General features: G+C 43.4%; 1 protein-coding gene across 2 annotated transcripts in view; it reads left to right on the top strand.

Moving 5' to 3' along the window:
• Window positions 1–21,594, top strand: part of LOC137885487 (heterogeneous nuclear ribonucleoprotein L-like) — a 34,250-nt gene extending 12,656 nt beyond the window's left edge. The window contains exons 5-14 of one of the 2 annotated variants that reach the window (XM_068727803.1): window positions 1,102–1,187; window positions 1,315–1,411; window positions 1,838–1,910; window positions 10,660–10,731; window positions 11,179–11,396; window positions 11,773–11,894; window positions 12,734–12,935; window positions 14,914–14,971; window positions 16,452–16,550; window positions 17,885–21,594. In XM_068727803.1, coding sequence (XP_068583904.1) covers window positions 1,102–1,187; window positions 1,315–1,411; window positions 1,838–1,910; window positions 10,660–10,731; window positions 11,179–11,396; window positions 11,773–11,894; window positions 12,734–12,935; window positions 14,914–14,971; window positions 16,452–16,550; window positions 17,885–17,940 — 1,083 coding nt within the window. In that variant the 3' untranslated portion in view covers window positions 17,941–21,594. The other variant, XM_068727812.1, reaches the window with a different exon arrangement.
• Window positions 21,595–23,441: the final 1,847 nt, after the last annotated feature.

The following is a 23,441-nucleotide window of genomic DNA, read 5'->3' as shown; positions in this document are numbered from 1 at the left end:
GGTTGTGTGAGGGGGAGTCGTCTACTGGACTCTATGGAGCAGACGTTCGTCCTCAGAATAGATCAAAGTACAAGAGCCCAACTCCTTACCCTCTTCAGACACAGAAGCACAGTGGGTTGAAGTAATGAGCATTTACATTATGTTTCTGTAGCACATGTCGTACACAGGCAGTCAGTGTGCTTTACATACATAAAGACACAAAGCAGAGCATCTACTGTTAATTAAACAGATATTAAAGAAAATACAAAGTACATCAAATACAATAAAGACAGAACATAATCATAGACACGCATCAACATTTCATCTGAGGTCATAACAGCTACACTGGTGTGTAGCTACGGTGGAACTAATTGAAACCGTCTATTAAATATTGAAGTTCATAAATTCTTGCTGTGGCCCTGAAAGGGGGATTTAACTGTGGGATGGTAAAGTAGCATGTATGATTACATGTCAGGAAAGACATGTACATATGAGGACAGGACAAGGCAAGATAAATCATTATTTTATAAAAACGATCTAAATGTATATAGAAAAACACCTTGAAAAGTCTAAAAAACACCGTGTGTTTGTCATTCTCTCCCCGTCAAACAAACTAGATTTAATAAGCTTCCCTTAAAAGCATCGAGTGTCTCGTTCCTCTAAGGTTTGTCCTCACTGCGAGGACGTCTCTTTCTGCAATGCGTCTCTCACTCCAAAAGACTGCCGAGGACTTTTTGCTAAGTGAGCGACGTGCCTGTCAAAGCACAATCAATGTGGTCTATAGCACACGGATGTCTCGCTCTTCAACCTCTCTGCAGGCGGTGACGGATGAACGGAGCGTTGAGATGTCTACACACTCTGGGATGTTTGCATCACCTGACAGACTGATCATTGAGTGTCAAACAAACAACCAAAAATACTCTTTCAAGAATACGAGTTTTACCAGATCCCTAAAGAACGACCACAAGATGTTTCAGCATGAAGTTCTATTCCTCTCTTAGCAGCTTCAGTATGTTCATGGTATTTATGAAATGCTGAGGTCTGCGTTTTGTGCAGGTTGAGACACAGTGCAGCTATAGAAATGTACAGATTGTGTTGAATGTTTCCTCCTTTTTGGTCCAGGATGTTCTGTACACTGTGTGTAACCCCATCGGCAGCGTGCTGAGGATCGTCATCTTCAAACGAAATGGAATCCAGGCCATGGTGGAGTATCCTTACTGCGTGTGAGAACAGGTGTGTGTGTGTGTGTGTGTGTGTGTGTGTGTGTGTGTGTGTGTGTGTGTGTGTGTGTGTGTCAGAATGTACCGTGCCTCCTCCTTAACCCCACTCCTTCAGGTTTGAGTCGGTTCAGTGTGCTCAGAAGGCCAAAGCTGCTTTGAACGGAGCTGACATCTACGCCGGTTGTTGTACGCTGAAGATTGAATATGCACGGGTAAGAGACGCAGCCACCAGTCACTCTGTAAGGCTGGTGTGAGCTTCAGTAAGGCACAGAAATCACTTCAGGTCCCTAGGAACGCCCTTTAAAGAGCATTACAGTAATCAAGACAAGTAAATAAGTAAGTATATTGAACAATAGAGGAAGAAACACATTCACATAGCTGCATATTTGTAGCTTTCAACAATTTCTAATGTCTAACTGTGGATGGTTTGGAGCACTGGGTCACATTCTCCTCTGTGCTCTCTGTGCATTTCTTTCACATTTATAGAGAATTGTGTCATCTGCATAGAATAGTATCTTAGAATGTGGTTCGGTTATTTATGTATATAGTGAATAAAAGTGGACCAAGAATGCAGCTCCTGTACCTCTGTGATACATTTAACTGGATCCTGATTCATTCCTCCATCTTTCTGCCAACAGCCGACACGTCTGAACGTGATTAAGAACGACAACGAGAGCTGGGACTACACCAAACCATACCTGGTCAGACGAGGTAAGACGTTCTCTTGCTTCTCTCTATTTCATACTTGTACTGAAGGCAGACTATGACAACGGGACCCTTATCTTTTACAATATGGGAGATCCTGTGATGTGGAAGGTAGGACTCTCTGTGGTGCTACATTTCCCTCCACTGCAGTGCAGCTGTCCTTGCTTCGCGTTTCACCGATAGATGAAAATGGTCAGTCACTTGTGAAGCCGTCCAGATCCTCAGTCGTTATGGACTAAGAGTGTAGTCATAAACAGTTTGGACCGTACACCTCCATCACACCAAGACTCCTCCGACTCCTGTCTCTCCATCTCCAATCTCAACACTCTTACACCAGCCAATCACAAGCCTGCACCTCCGCTTACCATGAGGAGAGAGAGAGAGAAAGAGAGAGAGAGAAACATTGAGGGAGAGAGAGAGAGAGAGAGAGAGAGAGAGAGAGAGAGAGAGAGAGAGAGGGATGGACGTCAGGCTGACCATGCACTGCAGCTTTCTTCCAATCTTCACTTCTGCAACCCAGCAACAAAAGACAGAGGTGGATCTCACTCCTGCTGACCGCCATGCAGCTGCTGCTTCAACATGCCCAGGAGGCCTCAGCCCCAGCTCTCTCAGCAGGACTCCAGTAGCACCTCCTTCCTCCTGTCTGCTCCACACCTGTTTTTCTCCCCGGAGAGGTAGTCTCGCACGGCCCGACGTCTGGTGCACACGGTGCCTTGAGCCCTTCACGGCCTCCACATTTGACTCTCGGTGGTTCTTTTGTGACCGTCATGCAGGTCTTCCACCACGCGAGTGAGAATGTTTTCACTGCAAGATCTGGCTAATGTGATCCTTCTGGCTGAAAGCTCAACGTTGTGGACCAGGCGTGTTGGCTGTGTGAGTCTACAGTATAAACGTTTGACTCACTTTACTTCATGTCAGCGAGGGATGTCACGATATCACGTTCTCATCAGACCTTTAGTGTGGCTCAGAATATCACAGTAATGACATCTCAATACTGTGAATAACTATAACATTAAGAGCCATCGTCTAAATAGGATTATGAATTGATACTCAACGTGACATTTCACTTTCTTTTTTAATTGGCCAAATTTGAGAGGACGTCCTCTTTTGTGCAAACGCAGAAAAGCTGCATGTAGAGATATATTAGATAGAATGAACAGAGAGTGTGTGTGTGTGTGTGTGTGTGTGTGTGTGTGTGTGTGTGTGTGTGTGTGTGTGTTTGCTTGAAAAGGTCAGACAGAATCCCATCTGTGCCTTGTACAGTCTGACTGGATGACGTTATTCTTTATGTAAACACTGCGTATACCATTGAGTATAATGAGATATATTTGACTGTAAGCGAGGCGATACATGTCAGTTCTTCTCTGTAATTGAAAATGCTGCAGAATAAAGAACACAGATCTGCGTCAGCGTTCATCACAGTCTCTGCGACGTCCAACAATCGGAGCATCTGTGTGCCACGACTCTCTGCACGTAAAGTTATCATTCAAAATCTATATAATAACAAAAAACGTAAAATCGCCATACTGGCGTGTCTCCATAGACTACCAGTGTATCGTGACACCTCTACTCTGACTAGAGCAGCAGCTGTACGTTCAGACACGTGCATGGACCTGCTTTGGCTGCTAACTCCCTGATATAAAGACTCGTAGAAGAGTATCAGTGCCTTAAAACAAGGCACGTTTATTTGTAAAGCAGCGAGGCAATTCAAAGTGCTTCACATGAAACCATTAATGAGACCCGGGTAGTCTGTGCACGGTCCTCTGTACAGCAGCGCCCCGTCGACTGTGTGTGGTGTGGAGCTGGGAGCTCTTTCTGGAAAGTCTTCACCTGTGTGCTGAGATGAATGTTGGGCTCAGTTCACTCTTGACTCAATCAGTTCAGGAAATCAGAATGACTCTCATTCCACATCTAAAGCTTCATAATCGTCACTGTTCCAAAGTGAGGAACGGAAGTCCTGTTTGTTTCCCCCTTCATGGTCCACCAGCAGTCTGATGTCTGCCCTGTGACGAGGACAGGTGACTCACCCTGCTCCTTCAACGGGTGCTGCCTTCTCCCCAGATCTGTTTCATTTTATGTTAAGGAATGCTTCACCCACAAAATGACCGTTTGTAAACCGATGACTCCTCCTGTGACCTTGATTTGTCTCCACTGAGACATCAAAACATCTGTTTATAAAACTTGTCTGGCATAAAGTGTCATTTATCCACGATCGCTGCTTCACACGCATCTTCACTAAAACACCTCCGCATCATAGACTATCCAACTGTGTACTTTATACCATGTAAGAAACCTGGGACTCACCCGGGTGAGTAGTGCGTCTGCACAGGCGTGACACTGATCGGTGTTCTCAATTTACTGACTTCAGACGTTTCTGTCTTTTGACAGAGAACCCTTTTCCTCCATAAGTCAGGATGACGCGTCGTTTAGTGGGTGAAGTGTTCCTTTAATGAGCAGACTGTCGTGGAATTAGTTGTAGCCTTTGTGGCTTTAATAGTTTAACCCATCTTTGCCTCACCCTCAGAACAAACGTGACATATTTGAGCTGTGAAGGCGCCCTGTGGACAACAAGAGTTGTGATTACATTCAGCGGTACTCACCTGATCGGATCAGGTCTAAAGCTCTACGGGGAGCCTTAAAGGATGGAGCCTGTAGGGATCACTAACGTCTTCACAAAATGATTCATGAAATGATTGATCGCATTGTGAACTGGTCCCAACTCTGTTATGGATGAAATATTCACTAAATAAATGCACATCTACGGTGTTTTTGTTATTTCAATGGCGGCACATTGCGAGGACACAGACGGGGGCAAGCTGTCACTGAGCTCTGTGTCAGAGGGAACACATCATGTACTAAATGAACATCATGCTGTATTGAAGAAGACTGTAAACTAGAGATTGAGACCATAAACTCATGTTTACAATGTTTACTGAGGGAATAAATCAAGAGAGAAGTAGAGTCATTTTAGACTAGACTTCTATACAACCAGAGGAGTCGCCCCCTGCTGGACACTAGAGAGAATGCAGCTCTAACACACTACTGCATCGGCCTCACTTGTCAGAACCGGAGGTTGTTGCCTGATGAGAACAAAATGATAATGAACGGGAGTGAAGAGAGTCTGGTGGCCAAAAAGGCGGAGCTTTATAGCAGGACAGCAGGTGACAAACTCCTCCAGGTACCTGTTGCATTAAGGAAAACAACACATCTACAACGAAACAAGCCAGGGGGCCGTCACAGGCAGCAGTGTGGAACAGCGCACCAGTGTCAAGTAGAGACGGTCAATTAGATCCTGCAGAGTCAGAAGATTTCAATAATGAATTACGGTACCATGCTGTGTTAGCTGTGTGTCAGTTAGAGACTGCAGATGCATTGCAAAATGCTGCTGCTGACTACAGGTACATGTGTAATGAACAAAGAATAAAGGAGTCACTGCAGACTCTCGGGAATGAGGTTCAGTAATAATGAGCCGTTCATTTAACCAAGACCTTTACATTCAGAGCTTTGTGTCAGATCCTTCTCTGGTAAACATAGCTGGTGGTCTCTGAACATCTCTGACACTTAATGTCTGAAGGTCTACGTTTTGAATTCTATGATGTTCAGAACCAGCTCACTCAGGCTTCGTACCGCTCTCTGTGTCCAGTTTGCTTCTTCCCTGAGAACAGTGGACGCCGTGGTCGGTTTGCTTTCCCCACAGTTACGATGGTTTCACTGAAGTATGAAAACGTCCACTTAAACCTCAGCATACCATTCTAGAGCTGCGGCCATGTTCCCAACACTAAATATGACACAATGTGGTCAATCAGCTTCTGTTTGCATTCGTGTGGTTTAGCGGTTACTACTGTTGCATCCTTATGAAACGTTGTGATGTATAACTGAGGAGTGGGAACGTGTAATGATGGTGTCTGGTGTTGGTGGGTTCACACATTAGCTCAGCATCCTGCTGTCTAGATTATCTCCTGGCCGTCTCACTTTCTCTGCTGTAACATCTCTCCTCTAAAATGGCCGTGTGAGTTGAAGTGGGTGCTCTGTATGTGCTTGTACTCGGCGGTTCGATTCCCCGGCTCCACTAGTCCATGTCGATGCGTCCTTGGGCAAGACACCCCAAATTGCCCCCGTAGCTGTGCCTGCGGTGTGTGGCAAAGCAAGCGCTTTGAGTGGTCGGAAGACTAGAAAAGAGATACACTTTATAGAAATAACACAATAAGAATTATTGCCCACACTATGGATTGTTGCACAGAAGGTTCAGGGGTGGGGGGGGTATACTATCCCATCACACACACAGAGTCTGTGTCTTTTCAATGTGCCTCTAATGTGCTGCGTGGCTTGTATGCAGTCCACGGTATAGACTACAGAATGTGATGCTTTCACTGTGTTGTTGATGAGACACAATGATTCAATGTGTTTGAGAGCCACAGTTATAATGGTGATGTTTTTATCATTATGACGATAATGTAATGCAGGTGATGTTCATTCGTGCTGAGGGAGAAAAAAGAGAAAACTTGATGCTTCACAGGTACTGTCTCTTTAATATCTCTGATCACATGACCTTCCCTGTATCACTAAACCTGCCTCTCTGAATAAATCCACCTTGAAGCTGTTTATTTCTTATTTACTCACCTCCATCATTACATTCATTAACATTTATTATATTTCTGGGGTGTGGAATAATTACTCATGAGTGTGGTTTCTAGAAATGAATGTAATTTAAAATCGTGGAGAATGCAGTCTGGATTCACAGCTGTTATAATGGATTTTAATGTGACAAGTAATCAGATTATGAAAGCATCCATAAGAACGTCTCAAATCTGTCCTGTAGCGTCATCATCCTCTGTTGTCCGTCCCTTCACTGGTATACTTGGATGATGTTTTAAATGGTTCAGATTTGGTGCGCTCCAAGGCTTCTGTTTTTGGGATGCAGTTTGGCAGAGATTTGGGCAAGTTTTTGTGTCTCAGATCTCAGCTATTAGCAAGGTGAGAACAACTTTTGCAAAAGCCACAGGGCTCTGCCAGGATTCTGTTTACACGCAGAATGCAATAGCATAGCCCTCTCTGCGTTTTGCAAATGATGCTGGCTTCACTGACCTGTGACCTCCACGTACAGAGTCGGTTTGCAGCCTATGGTTGTGGCGGCTCTCTGACCTGTTTGCTTGTGCCTTGTTTGCTCTTCTCTTGGACCATTGGTAACTGAAAGGGACATTCACTTGGGCTGACAGAGCACCTGGTACCCATGCTCCTGAGAGCACCTAGTACCCATGCTCCTGAGAGCAGCTGGTACTCATATTTGTTGAGAATACCTAGTACCCATGCTCCTGAGAGCACCTGGAACTCATGTTCCTGAGATTACCTGGTACTCATGCTCCTGAGAGCACCTGGTACCCAGGTTCCTGAGATTACCTGGTACTCAGGCTCCTGAGAGCACCTGGAACTCATACTCCTGAGATTACCTGGTACTCATGCTCCTGAGAGCACCTGGTACCCATGCTCCTGAGATTACCTGGTACTCAGGCTCCTGAGAGCACCTGGAACTCATGCTCCTGAGATTACCTGGTACTCAGGCTACTGAGAATACCTGGTACTCAGGCTACTGAGAATACCTGGTACCCATGCTCCTGAGATTACCTGGTACTCAGGCTCCTGAGAGCACCTGGAACTCATGCTCCTGAGATTACCTGGTACGCAGGCTCCTGAGAACACCTGGTACCCATGCTCCCCTTTTGTTTGTTTTTGATTGTCTATTTGCCCATATTTGAAAAAGGGTAAATAGGCCATAAAAAACAGGAGCTGCTGAAATATACTGAAATAACAATATATATGAAAAAATTAAAATTTAAGATAATAAATATGATAGAATTGTTTAATAAATATATACCCAATGTTTAGTAAAAGAGCTTTAAATAATATATTTTAAATAAAAATTTAAAAAAAACCTGGGAAATAAAAACATTTTATTCGATTAATAATCTAAGTAGCAACTAGATGAACAAAGTAATCGTTAGCTGCAGCCCTAGTGATGACAGATCCTTTTGTTTGCTGCGGTCCGTCGAGTCGATCATGACATTGTGTCATTGTTTTTAAACCGTTAGGGCCCGTGTCTACGTAGCGTCTTGTTTCTGAGCTTCTAGTTGAAAAGCTCTGAACTGTTCAGAAAAGCACTGCTGACGTCACTGTAGTAAATGGAAGATGCCGTGTCCCATAAACTTTATACGTCAGACAGATATTTCTATTAATAAACACTCTCATGACAAAGACTGAAACGGCTATTAGTGGGAGCATATCATCCGGGCGCACACTGAATGTTGCCTGCGAGTGTTTATCTCGCCTTGCTTTAACGTTACGGCTGTCAGACTGACTGGTGACAAGCTCGTTCATACAAAGTATGAAGGACACATCCCCTGATTTGTGCTCATGGTTGAAAAACATTGTCAAACAATAAATTATAGCCCAAATAGATGAGCAACACTAATCTACCATACAACAGAGGTTAGAGTGGTGATATGTTGTCAAGACGCGATTTGGACACAGGCCCTAATAATGTTTTGTTATTGCTTCTACTGTTTCTGTTGCTGGTTTTACAATGTCAAGTGCCTTTTAGTACCTTTTGAAGAGCCTCACAAATATCGAGTATTAGTATTATTATTGCTATTATTCTGCTGGACAAGGGGGTCCTCAGTTGCTGAGCAAGGAGCAAAAGGTCTTCACAAGTGAGAGTACGATGCTACATAAGATCAACAGATGGATTGGTGTGGCTTCAGCTGTCATGTGGCCGTTGTACTGGACTGTTGAGTGGATCCTGAAGGCGAAGCTCTCACTTACCAGTCAATCCACGTTCCAACCCTCAAGGTCGTGAGGTTTGAGTCGTGACCAAATGAAGGACATTTTGGACACGAGCAGAAGAGATCAGTGTCCTTGGTGGGGCGGCCCGGTAAGGAGCTCAGACATCTGGAAAGACCTAGGAGTCGAACTGCTGTTCCTTCGCTTCAGAAGAAGCCAGTTGAAATGGTTTTGGAATCTGATTAGGAGGCCTCCTGGAAGCCTTTCTCTAGAGGTTTTCACTTCCAACTGGGAGGAGACCCCAGGGCTGCCCCAGAACACGCTGGAGGAATTACATATCCCATCTGGCCTTAGAATGTCTTGGGATCCCCAGGAGGAGCTGGAGTACATGGCTGGACAAGAAAGACGAACGGACTTGTTGCAGAGGCCCTCGGAAATGTCGAAAAATGGATTGGCAGGATGGCTAGAAATGACAAAGCCGTGAAAATAAGACCAAAGTGGTGTGAAGCTGGAATTCCCCATTAAGGTTCTGTATACAGTAGATGTGCGTGCTGCACGAGAGCAAGGAAATGTCGTGCTGCTGATTCACATTGTACCTCAGGCCACAATGCACCAACTGTGCTGTGCGCTCAAAAGCCGGCATGGTTTACACAATAACCAGATCACTGTTAAGACTAATAACTGACAGCTCCCACGACCACATAGTGCCACTACGTCAGTTTACCCTCCAGATTCCACCTCAAACGTGACCTTGTGGCGTTGTGCTGCTGTGTGTAACCTTTTGACTATGTTTATTTAAGGATATCTTTTTACAACCTGGGTGTTATTCTTGTTGTTTTGTGTGACATTTCTATTAATAACAAGGATTATTGTAATAACCAAGCTAATTGCTGAGATCTGGGAACATATCAACATCGGTAAAGATTAGTCCAACGAGTCAAGAAACTATATATAGACTTCCTCCTGTGCAAAAGTGAAGCCAAAATATTCCAGATATGGCCGTTGCCATCTTGAGCCGAGCCCAGCCACAGCTTGATTCTTGATGATAATGATAATATCTCTATAAATACATGAATGATCAAACTGATGCATGTTCTGTTACACAGACTCGTGATTCGTCAAACTGCTGGCACTGATATGAACACACACGACAGTCCACGGTGCTGGCTAACCTTACTGTCAGTGGAAACGTTGCTACGCTAGTTAGCGACACAGTCAGTGACTGTATGAACCATAGACTTATATGAAGATCTTTATGTCTACGTTTGAAACAGACAATCAGTTATGGAAAGCTAACGTTACATCTGTCCGCGTTCCTACTCTACGTACGATTCCCAAGCACTCAGAGTAGCTGTCAATCATGAGGCCACACCCCCTTTTCACAGCATCAAATACCAAATTAAAAGCAAAGAAAAAAAATCACAGTTGAACACACATCAGCGTGATAAGATATACTCAAAATGACAAAAAAAATGTTTTGGGGAAAATGTCTTTGATGTGTACTTCATCTGTTCATGTGGAGGGGGCGGGGTTTATCACGTATACTGCAGCCAGCCACCAGGGGGCGATCCAGATGTTTTGGCTTCACTTCGTGGGGTAACCTCATGTCAACCATCTTTGTATTCAACCTGTGAGCCATCAGACAGGTGTTAAACAAAAGCCCAGCTTAGTCAAACAACAAAAGAGTTATCCTAGAGTTCCCTTTAGCTCTGTGGTGTCACACAGGAGACACAGGAGTGGCCTTGTTCTGGGTAAATACCTCTTCCACTTTTACTGTGGAGTCTTCTGAATTATTAAATGCAAAGTCTACATCTATGAGCCCATTGTTTTGAAGAAAATGAATGTAGGCGCTGCACACAATCTAATAACGCGTGCGTGTGTGTGTGTGTGTGTGTGTGTGTGTGTGTGTGTGTGTGTGTGTGTGTGTGTGTGTGTGTGTGTGTGTGTGTGTGTGTGTGTGTGTGTGTGTGTGTGTGTTCAGACCGTGGAAAGGGAAGGCAGAGACAGGCCATTTTAGGAGAACACCCATCGTCCTACAGCGATAACGGCTACGGTAAGACATCGAGAATGAAACCGGTAACTGAATCTGCTGCCGAACACGATGCTGCTACTTACTCGACAGATCCTCATACCGCTGAGGTGAAACTTGACACTTCCTCACCTACACACGCCGACACACACATTCACTTAGCGTCGGTGTAGTCTGCCAGGAGCGTAATGGTCTGAGGTGCAGCAGTGGGTATACCTTCACCTGCATTTGGAAACAAGATCCCTGCCAATCGCGCTTGTTGATGCAAAGAGATGGTTTGCATGAGGTCATTATTCATAGTCGGTGTGTTGCCCACAGTAGATAACGGTCAGAACGCAGAAAGCTTGTACTGACTTTAAACCACCAAAAATATCAGTTTAAGAGTACGCTATCTTTGATGCATCTTCACCGCTTTACCTGGCCGTGAGACAGCCGTCAGCGCCTCAGCTCCTACCGTCTCCGCCTCCTCAGGTTCACCCTGCCCCCTGCTGCCTCTGCCTGGCAACAGCAGGTACAAGCTGACCTCAGCGGACGTTCCAGACATGGTGTCCTACCCGCTGCCCCAGTCCTCCTCCTCGTACTCCGCCCACACCCCCAGCTCCGTCGCCATGGTTAGTGGCCTCCATTCATCCAAGATGAACTGCACCCGCATCTTCAACCTCTTCTGCCTCTACGGCAACATTGAGAAGGTTGGTGTGTTTGAATGTCTTGAAGGGGGTCTTTGATGGCTCGCTGTTTCATAATGTCTATTATAGAAACTGTTGTAACTATGGTGTCACACCAGCCACTACTGTTTGGGTGATTAGGCTGCAGGAGTTACACACTGAGGTTTTTGTCCACATCACCAACATTGTGATCTCGTTAATATCCGGACTGAAAGAGTGATTACAGCGAGTGTTCCATCTGAAAAGGTGAGTCATGTATGTTGCTTCTGTAAGACAGCTGGTCACAGTGTGTGTGTGTGTGTGTGTGTGTGTGTGTGTGTGTGTGTGTGTGTGTGTGTGTGTGTGTGTGTGTGTGTGTGTGTGTGTGTGTGTGTGTGTGTGTGTGTGTGTGTACTTTCAGGTAAAGTTTATGAAGAGTGTTCCTGGCACAGCGTTGGTTGAGATGGGAGATGAGTATGCTGTGGACAGAGCCATCACACACCTCAACAGCATCAAGGTGTTCGGCAAGAGACTCAATGTCTGGTGAGAATTAGATCAACACACACACACTTTATTCTATTATTGTCGTTATTTATAGGTTTCTTATCATGTGTGTCAAATGTAAATGTCCTAAATGATACATCCAAAATGTTTCACATCTATCTCAGTCCGTGTTAGAAATAGTCTACTCTATGCATAGAAGGACCTGTGGCTTTATAGGTTTATTCATCTCTTCAGATGCCAAGTCACAAGTTCCCAGAGTCGGAGGTGATGTCTTCAGATATTTATCTAACAATCCAAAAAGCCAAAGATTATTAATCGACTGTTATAAAACAGGAACATTTGAGAAAAATTGGGAGCATTATGAAAACAAATGCTACTTTGCATTCTCTCTAATGTCCAGCAGGGGGCGACTCCTCTGGTTGTATAGAAGTCTAGTCTAAAATGACTCTACTTCTCTCTTGATTTATTCCCTCAGTAAACATTGTAAACATGAGTTTATGGTCTCAATCTCTAGTTTACAGTCTTCTTCAATACAGCATGATGTTCATTTAGTTCATTATGGTCCATTTAGAGTCAAACAGACCATAAAGCAGGGGATGGTTTAGGGGCGGGGCTACACGGTGATTGACTACCACGGCGTTGTCCTGTCTGGTAGTTGTCCGTCTTTTACCTTTAACCCTTTCACAGCGTGTTTTCACTTCATCAAAGTTAATTGTAAAATTTGTATGCATAAAATTGTTTTATTAATCGTTCAGTTGTGATTAGCTCCGCCCTTTAGTGTCACTTCTGGTTGCAAACAAACAAGATGGCGACGGCCTGAAAACAAGATGGCAACAGCCAAGATACTCGTGGTAAACGTGGTGCTGTGTTGTGTGCAGTGTGTCGAAGCAGCACGCTGTGATCCCCAGCCAGGTGTTCGAGTTAGAGGACGGCAGCAGCAGCTACAAGGACTTCGCCATGACGAGGAACAACCGCTTCAGCAGCGCCGGACAGGCCTCCAAAAACATCATCCAGCCTCCGTCTGCAGTGCTGCACTACTACAACGTCCCTCCGTGCATATCACAGGAGCATTTACTGAGGGTACGCCCGTCTGTTGTACTTTAAAGTAGTGTGGAAGTACTTCCCTGTCCCTCTCCCGTCTCTGCTAGACTGAATGTTCTGAGGCGTTGCAATATTAAGTTGCACTCTTTACATTATGGAATAATTACTGTTGATTTATTTGCAAATCTCTTCAGCAAAACTATAGTTTTGTTAGGAATGTATTAATAAGTCCTCAATTCTTCAAAAACAAATAACAGATATATTTTATATTCTATTAGAAATATGATATTTAGCATGGACATATATTTAAATTACATATGTAATATTTCTGTAAATGTGCATCTCTCACCAATACCCAAAACATATAAATCACATATATGTACATATAAAGTACATAAAGCAAGTCCATTTTCATAAATGTCCAATATATTTTATGAGATACATGCTGATATATAAAGTATGGATACATTGTTACTTCCATATGGAATTTTACTTGCGTATCAGCAGTTTATTGTAAATTGTGTTAAAAATAAATGTTTCGTTACATACAACCCTAGTATTTCTGCTAACACTTATACACTATACAGTATGTGGAGAACACTTAGTTGTTTATATACTGTATGTGGAGAACACTTAGTTGTTTATATACTGTATGTGAAGAACACTTAGTTGTTTGTATACTGTATGTGGAGAACACTTAGTTGTTTATATACAGTATGTGGAGAACACTTAGTTGTTTATATACCGTATGTGGAAAACAAGTTTAGTGTTTTATATACAGTATGTGGAGAACACTTAGTTGTTTATATACTGTATCTGGAGAACACTTAGTTGTTTGTATACTGTATGTGGAGAACACTTAGTTGTTTGTATACTGTATGTGGAGAACACTTAGTTGTTTATATACTGTATGTGGAGAACACTTAGTTGTTTATATACCGTATGTGGAGAACAAGTTTAGTGTTTTATATACAGTATGTGGAGAACACTTAGTTGTTTATATACTGTATGTGGAGAACAAGTTTAGTGTTTTATATACAGTATGTGGAGAACACTCAGTTGTTTATATACCGTATGTGGAGAACACTTAGTGTTTTATATACTGTATGTGGAGAACACTTAGTTGTTTGTATACTGTATGTGGAGAACACTTAGTTGTTTATATACTGTATGTTTAGAACACTTAGTTGTTTGTATACTGTATGTGGATAACACTTACTTGTTTATATACAGTATGTGGAGAACACTTAGTTGTTTATATACTGTATGTGGAGAACACTTAGTTGTTTATATACTGTATGTGGAGAACACTTAGTTGTTTATATACTGTATGTTTAGAACACTTAGTTGTTTGTATACAGTATGTGGAGAACACTTAGTGTTTTATATACAGTATGTGGAGAACACTTAGTTGTTTATATACTGTATGTGGAGAACACTTAGTTGTTTATATACTGTATGTTTAGAACACTTAGTTGTTTGTATACTGTATGTGGAGAACACTTATTTGTTTATATACTGTATGTTTAGAACACTTAGTTGTTTGTATACAGTATGTGGAGAACACTTAGTTGTTTATATACTGTATGTGGAGAACACTTAGTTGTTTATATACTGTATGTGGAGAACACTTAGTTGTTTATATACCGTATGTGGAGAACAAGTTTAGTGTTTTATATACAGTATGTGGAGAACACTTAGTTGTTTATATACTGTATGTGGAGAACACTTAGTTGTTTATATACCGTATGTGGAGAACAAGTTTAGTGTTTTATATACAGTATGTGGAGAACACTTAGTTGTTTATATATATTTAGAAGGATAAAGACTAGACAGAATGAATGAACACATACAAGACATTTATCAGATTTACACATATTATTGTTCTTGCAGGTTCATCATTAAGCCAAATGAACATGGTAATGTGTAATAAGTGTGGAGGCTTGTCTGTGGTGATGGAGGAGGTGTCACATCTCATGGATTCTTCTCATATTGGCTGCTCTGTTTGTTTTGGCAGCTGTGTACGGAGCATGACGTGCCTGGCTTCGTCAAATTCAAGATGTTTGATGCCAAACGTAAGTAGAACTTCAATGTGAGATGTTTTATTAGGTTCTTGTTGGAGCTCATAGAGGACTTTTGTAGTCTGTGAAAAGGATTCATCTGACTGCTCCTACCCCACTGTGTCGCCAAGCGCCTTAATATTGTTATTAATATTACTATTGACAATACTTTTGGCCCGAGGCTACGGAAGTTTTGGAGGCCCTTATTCCTACAAACACTGCAAGAAATCTGAAGTCCTCATCATCGGCCCAGAACACCAAACACACCGACGGCTTCTCGCTCTCCGTCGATGGCTTCCTCCAACATCCGCAACCTTGGAGTCATTTTTGAATCAATCCTTTTATTTGAATCCACATCAACCACATCGTCAAAACAGCCTGTTTTCATCTCAAAAACATCGCCCGCATCCGCCCATCCCCTCTCCTCGTTCATCCCCTGCAACAGCCTTCTTTTTGGTCTTCACTCCTTCACTTCTAGCTCCAGAGAACACACCACCCCTGTCCTCCAAAACCTCCGCTGACTCCCTACAGAACATCGCATCCATTTCACACCTCTCTCCATAACATGGCCCCCTCCTACCGGTCCACACTGCTTTAATGGCACACTCCTACACGGGCCCTCAGATCGGCAACTGCTCACCTCCTCACGCCCACAGCTAGCACCGAGCCTCGGCTGACGGGGCCTTTTCTGCTGCTCTCTTCCCACTCACCTCCGGATCTCACATTCACTCCCTTACTTCAAAAAAGCTTCAAAAACAGACCTTTTTATCATGTGTCTCTTTAAATATCTCTATCTATCTTAGCCTCTTTGTGAAGTGTCTTTTGACTTTTTTCTAAAAGTGCTTATTAGATCAAACGTATTATTTTTATTAATATTAAACAGAATATGAAAGTCATCAACAGAAGACACTACATGAACAATAAGTCAGGACAGAGCTAGGAGTATATGGAGTATTAGAGTAATCGAGTGATATATATCTATATATAGATATATAGATATATATCTATATATATGTATGAGAGACAGTAGAGTAAAATGTCCCCTGAGCTGCAGGCTGTCCTCGTCCTGCCGGTTTGATGTGTAGTGCTGTCCATGGTGCTGACGGAGACGGCACCGTCGCCAACAAAGCGCCATCATCTCAGCTGTTTTCCTGGCTTTGTGACGGACTCAGGCCTGTGTAGGAGTAGTGAGGTTTAACAGTCGGGTCATCATTCACATATACAGTGAACAGGGATGTTATTTCATGGTAGTCTTACAATATAAACCTACATAACGTTGAACTGTTTCATATAGAATGATCGTCACAGCTGTGCACAGAAGCCTCTGTGACTCCGCCGGCCCAATAGAGCTCATTTATAACGTATACATTTAAACGTCTTCTCTAAGCTCCTGTCCCGCGAGGCCCCTGGTTCTCGGGGCCCGGGACTTAAGCCTCGGCATTAGTCCCGTTGATTCGGCTCTTTTAATCTGACATTCTGCTTCTCTCTCCCTCAGCCTCCTCTAAGACCATCTCTGGCTTGTTGGAGTTTGACAGTAAGACGGAGGCGGTGGAGGTTCTTACTGTTCTCAACCACTACCAGATCAGGATACCCAGTAAGTCCTTCTGAAAGACGCTTCCTGTCCTCCAAGCATTCCTATACTTTACTGTCCACTCTGTCAACACCTCACACAGCTTGATTACATCATGATCTAGGTAGATCCATAATTCTGATTCACGTCTTCCCGTTTAGGATGTCAAGGTAAAATACAGACTGTACAGTAATACAACTAAATGGATATTTCATCACACGGTTTGTTTCAGCTCACTCACGTGTGTGTGTGTGTGTGTGTGTGTGTGTGTGTGTGTGTGTGTGTGTGTGTGCGTGCGTGTGTGTTAGCTAAACAGTGTTACACTGTCAGATACCATTGTCTGATGATGTGTTAGTGTTGTACAGTAGAGGCAACGTGTCGTATATCAAACATGAGTAGTACTGTCAGTACATGTACAGTATGAAGAGTTTCTGACTTTAATACCTCAGTATGCTTAACAGAGCCTTATCTCAGGACAATGCTAATATAATATCTAATATTTTAGATGTCATACTTAAAAACAATATGCTATTTTTTACATTAAACAAGGAACAGTTTTGAAAAGTATCCCATAAATATACATTCTAGAGCTGAAAAATAAAGGTTTCACATACAAATGTAACAGTTAATCTTAAAGCGTAAACTTCAGTGGGAGTTCAATAATAACTACAAACTAGAACTCGGTTCTCTCCATAGAGCGTAGGTTACTGCCCCCCCCCCCCCCCAAACAAACGTCTCTCCCAGCTCCCTTACACTCCAGATGGCAGCCAAAATGACCAAAACGTGCCCAAATGTAGTGGGTCTTAACATATTGGGTGTGGAATTCCTCTGCAGATGCTCCAGTTCAAAATGAGACCAAACCTTTTTTGTGGATGTCAGTGTTTGAACCACAATCATGGCGTAAGTTGGGAAAAATGGGTCCATATTCGTATCATGGCCCTTCAACCATTTGAAAATCAATAAACACCGTATACTCTTTTAAAAGCCATCGGCTGATGGGTCCAGTAGTATGACAGACCAGCTGTGGACGGACAGACGGACACACAGGCACACACACACACACACACACACACACACACATGACCAAACGCATGATCTCCCCACAGACAGAACAGACTGAAGTAGAAGTAGTTTAAGAAGTGTAACAAGATCCACTGAAGTCAATCCTGAAGGTGAATGAACATCTGATCGTTTCACTGGTGACGGATTCTTCTCTACGTATTCATTTATACTTATTATACTTATACATCTAGTACACTGCCCTCATGTCTCAGTTCTTATACTATAATACTGTGTTTGTGTGTGTGTGTGTGTGTGTGTGTGTGTGTGTGTGTGTGTGTGTGTGTGTGTGGTTTCAGATGGCTCCAACCCATACACCCTGAAGCTGTGTTTCTCCACCTCGTCTCATCTATAAGGAGCTGCAGAGCACAAGAAGAGCTCGATGACGGCCGACCTCTGCCCCCGGAGAGGGAGACGGACCGCGAGAGACGGACTCACAGACGAGTGGAGGAGAGACGTGAGAAAGGAGGCGAGGAGGCGTGGCCTTTAAAAGGAGACGAAGATGGAAAGAGACGCGTTTAATTAAGGAGAGCGAAGACGCCGTCGCTGTCTCCAAACTGAACGTCGGGCGCACGCCCATCATCCCACCGGCCAATCACAACTCAGCAAGCTGACAGACAGACAGACAGACTCACAGACGGACGGACAGACTAACAGACGGACAGACTCACGGACGGACGGACGGACGGACGGACGGACGGACAGACAGACAGACAGACAGACAGACAGTTGAATCTACTGTACAAACCTTCATTGTCTTCTTCTCAGACATCTCTAAAATCCTCATTTGTGCACTTGGTGACTACGATGCTATTTTAATGTTTAGGAGCTGGATGACTACAGTGTGTTGTTTTGAATTGTCATTGAACTTATTAAGTAAATGTGTGTGTGTGTGGTTTTAACACAAGTTGTCATGCGGGGCTCATTAGTTCCACAGGACCGTTGCCCCGGCGGCAGCGAGGACTGCGGTGCCCAGAGTGAGAAATCCTAACTACTGATTAGATGTTAGCCGCGGATGTTCACGGTCCCCAGAGGAAGACTCTAATGGCTCCGGTGACCCTCTGACCTGACCAGCGTGAGGTCTAACGTTTCAGCCAACACTTCTAGAACTCTGATCTAGAACTCTGATCTATAACACGGTACCTGGAAAACAAATTCCCCAGAAATATTCACTGAGCACATTCGTTCTTCTCCGAGGATATCTTCTTCACGTTGTGGACGCTCCACGATCTCCCGTTAGCTCCACCTCAGGCCAAAATATTCAATATTCAAGACATTCATGTTCCCAAAGAGACGAACCCTTTTGATTGGAATGCTTCTTTCACGAGCGCCGCCCTCCGGACAGATGTTCCAGCTTCAGCCATACTTCTGCTGAAGAACAGGAAAGCTTTGTTTGTTTGTTGTTCTGTTTTTTAAATGGGGGGGGGGGGGGGGGGGGGGGTGACAGGGTCAGGGCTGGTAGACTTCCAGTGAGACATCAGACGGTAGAACAAGGCTCTGTGTCGACCGATGCCGTGAACATTCATCCGTTCATTAGCCCTGATACTATGTCACAAAACAAATCATATTAATCTGAGTATTTTATTATTACATTTCCTTTATTAAATAATGGAATGCTGTAGCACACAATAAACTGTTAGATAGCGTAGGGTATCTGTCCGGGTCCTCTGACGTTACTGTGACCGTCTCTTACTCACTCGGATCATTAATATCTCATCTTCATCGATCATCTCTGTGAAGATACAGAGCAGTAACGTCTCTCTGTGCCTGTTGTCATCACAGCTTCTCCTCTCTTTGTTCCGGCCGCGTGACTTTCAGTGCATGTTAGTGCACGTGAGCGTGACTTTTAGTGCACGTGAGCGTGCCCCACTGGTTAGCTCTGCACCGCGGTTAAGGCGTGGAAGCCCTCCGGTAGACACCGTTAGCTCTGAACGTTGTGTTGGGACTTTAATATTTAAAAACACGTGATAGCTCTCTATCGTCTCTATATACAATCTCTTCTTATCTTTTGTTACCTTTCATAAGTGTTGCATTGTTTTTTCTCTGACGTGGTATCAGTATTATTTCACAGGGACTGCTTGAAATAGATTTTGTCCACATCCATGTATGGGTTAGTTAAGCAGAAGAACACGTTCATAGCACTGGTCATCGGTGGTGATGTTTGGTGTTACTGCAGGCGGACCAGCAGTCTTGATTCTGGTGGTGATGATGATGGTTTAGTGGAGCGGTGTCCTCAGTGTGTTACAGCTAGATGTTGGGCTTCATTAAAGCAGAGAGGGGTTCACAGGGCCGCGGTCTCCTCGTCGGTGGTCTACCACGCGGTGGTTTTCAAGTCCAAGGGCCCATTTCATAAAATCTGTCATAGTTTTGGCCATAATTCCTGCCAGGACACATGCTAACAGTTTATTCATCATGAGGCCTACGCTCTCAGAAATACAACTGCCAACCAGAACCACATGTGGTTCTTTGGCCTGCTGAGGGACCTTAACGGTTCTGGGTTATACCAAGGATCCCAACATAAAGGGTTATTCCAAGAACCATCTGGTTTCATCCCGAACTATGGAGAACTCTCTTATATTCCAAGGGTTCATCTAGAACCCGTCCGGGGTTCCTGATGAGGCTCCTGAAGGGCTGATGGTGATGCAGATCATGGTTCACAGTCACAGGTTTTGGGGATGTGAGCGCTGGGAGGATCTGTCACCGCCCAGGCTTTCAACAATCGTTGAAGAACTCTTTTTTTTTTTTTTACCAAAAAAGGGTTCTTTGGATTAAAAGGTTCTTAATGAAACTAGAACCTCAGCCCTTCAGGAACAACCCTTTTGGAACCCTTTTTTTCTGCAGTGTGCTCAGCAGATGGATCCATGGTGCTACGTAACACAGGAGCGGTTTTAACGGTACATCCACACGACTACGTTTCCCTTTTAAAACGTTCACTCTAGTGCCGTTGTAGTTTGACGCTCCGGGCTCGCGTCTTCTTCTTCTTGACCCATGATCCAGTAAAACTTTGATTTGTACGTAAGGGAGGAAGATTGAAGAACTGACACACGCTGAATACTCCTGTAATATTCATGTTCATGTTCAGTGTTAGTGTGGACGGAAATCAAAAGGAAAACGTGTCAGTGTGGATGTAGCCTCAGTTTAGCGTAACTTTTTGAACGCACCTGAAATATCTATTACTCATATACACTGCTTTTTAAAAATAGAGTGCACAAATACTGCAAGATCTGTACGTCAGAGTAGAACCAGGAAGTAGCTCTCCAGTTGATCTAAAGGTCTGAGCTTCAGCCTCGGTTTGTCTCAGTTCGTCCTAGTCGTAGCTTAACGTCAGTGTCCCCTCTGGAGAGAATGCTTATGTACATTTACAATATGAATATATACCTATTTGCACTGCGCATGGAAAACTACTGGAATTACATGATATTAAAGTGTCTTATTTTTTATAATCTAGTGCTCATACGATATTTTTTTTTTGGTGTATTTTGCATAACTTACGTGAATAAATCGGCTACCTTTAAATCAGAGCGGGTGATTGGACACCGGGCGTCTCGGAGGCCGGTCATTGGCTCCTCTGGTGTCTGGTGTAGGACGGTGACATCACACTTGTGAATGAAGACGTGCTTTTGTACATAATATGTAAATAAGGAAAAGGTGTGGCCCGTTTGGACAGGTGAATCCCACTTATCTGCAGTTAAATTATTGCTCATGTCGATGTTGTTTGTACGTCTCTTGCGGCACTTGACTCTTACTGTATTTCTACGGTTTTATTTATTCCGTTTTTTAAGCCTTCGAGGGGTTTGATACGTGAGGACTGACTGCGAGACCGATCCACGTGTTTCTCAGGATTTTGAGGCTGTAAAGGTTTAATGTTTTTAGTCGTCTGTAGTCACAAAGAAAACACACCGTGTTCCATTCATTGAAGAATCCCTGTGGTTGTAAATGATATGTACATGTCCAGATGTAATAAATCCAGGTTTGCAGTTGTACGGTCGGCTACAAACAGCTCAGCTCAGCCGTCTCTCATGTCTTCATTTACAGCCGAACCAAAAATACGTCCGTTTGTTTCTTTTAACTACGTTTGATTAAACAGATTAATACTGTAAAGTCAAAATGTTACTTTTCATTATTTATTATTAAGTTGAGAAGTGACCGGCACCGTTCTGCTGTCTGCATGTTGAAGTGTCCTCGAGCAGGACGCTGAACCACAAGCTGCTCCTAAATAAAATGAAGTTTGATTACAGACTTTAAGCCCACATAATCCATGAACAAGTTGAAAAGCTGTTATGAATGGCGTATTCCATTTCCTTTTTAAATTAAGCATTTTTAATTGGCTCAAAGTAAAATACTTCAATTAAAAATGTGATTTAATTTAAACTATAATTCTGTGTAAAATATTTTTTATATTTTAGAAGTCAGTGATGAAGTCATCATTTAAAGACAGAATAAGGAAACAGGAACCTTAAATATCTAATTGAATGCTCTTTTTAATAGCAGTATTTTATTTTACTGCTTAAACACTGCAAAAGTCTACAATCACTCCAGTGACCGACTCCATGTTTTAAAGCCAGCAGTCAGGTGTTGAGTGTCACGCTGCTGCCCCCCCCCCCCCCCCCCCCCCCCCCCCCCCCCACACACACACACACACACACACACACACACACACACACACACACACACACACACACACACACACACACACACACACACACACACACACATACCACCACCACCAGTACATTGTTCACCATCGAGCCCCGGCTCCTCCGGTCCACATGTTGAACAAGATACTGACCCCCATAGGCTGTGTGTGTGTGTGTGTGTGTGTGTGTGTGTGTGTGTGAGAGCTTTATGAGTTAATTTATATACTGCTGGTATCAATAAAGTCTCATCTTAACCTTTAATAATAGATCATAACTTATGGGTTGATTATATTTCATATCATTAATCTGAATCTGCAAAGTAACTAAAGTAATCAAATGAACTTAGTGGAGTAAAAAGTGAGATGTTCAAAGTAAAAAGTAGCCAAAAATGGAAACAATTGAGAAAAATGTAACTCAATGCAGTAGCTGAGTAAATGTACTTTCCACCACTGTGGACAAGAACAAATAGAGTCTGAACCCTTGTGGTGGACCAGAACAAATAGTCTGAACCCTTGTGATGGACCAGAACAAATAGAGTCTGAACCCTTGTGATGGACCAGAACAAATAGAGTCTGAACCCTTGTGGTGGACCAGAACAAATAGTCTGAACCCTTGTGGTGGACCAGAACAAATAGTCTGAACCCTTGTGATGGACCAGAACAAATAGAGTCTGAACCCTTGTGATGGACCAGAACAAATAGAGTCTGAACCCTTGTGGTGGACCAGAACAAATAGTCTGAACCCTTGTGGTGGACCAGTAGGGTCTGAACCCTCGTGATGGACCAGAACAAATAGAGTCTGAACCCTTGTGGTGGACCAGAACAAATCGTCTGAACCCTTGTGGTGGACCAGAACAAATACAGTCTGAACCCTTGTGATGGACCAGAACAAATAGAGTCTGAACCCTTGTGATGGACCAGAACAAATAGTCTGAACCCTTGTGGTGGACCAGAACAAATAGTCTGAACCCTTGTGATGGACCAGAACAAATAGAGTCTGAACCCTTGTGATGGACCAGAACAAATAGAGTCTGAACCCTTGTGGTGGACCAGAACAAATAGTCTGAACCCTTGTGGTGGACCAGTAGGGTCTGAACCCTCGTGATGGACCAGAACAAATAGAGTCTGAACCCTTGTGGTGGACCAGAACAAATCGTCTGAACCCTTGTGGTGGACCAGAACAAATACAGTCTGAACCCTTGTGATGGACCAGAACAAAT

The sequence above is a fragment of the Cebidichthys violaceus genome, unplaced genomic scaffold (assembly GCF_023349555.1).
Source record: "Cebidichthys violaceus isolate CVI_PGR_0920_01 unplaced genomic scaffold, fCebVio1.0.p SCAF_10, whole genome shotgun sequence".
Lineage (NCBI taxonomy): Eukaryota > Metazoa > Chordata > Actinopteri > Perciformes > Stichaeidae > Cebidichthys > Cebidichthys violaceus.
Note: the sequence above shows the minus strand (reverse complement) of the source record. Positions and strands in the feature narration are given on the sequence as shown.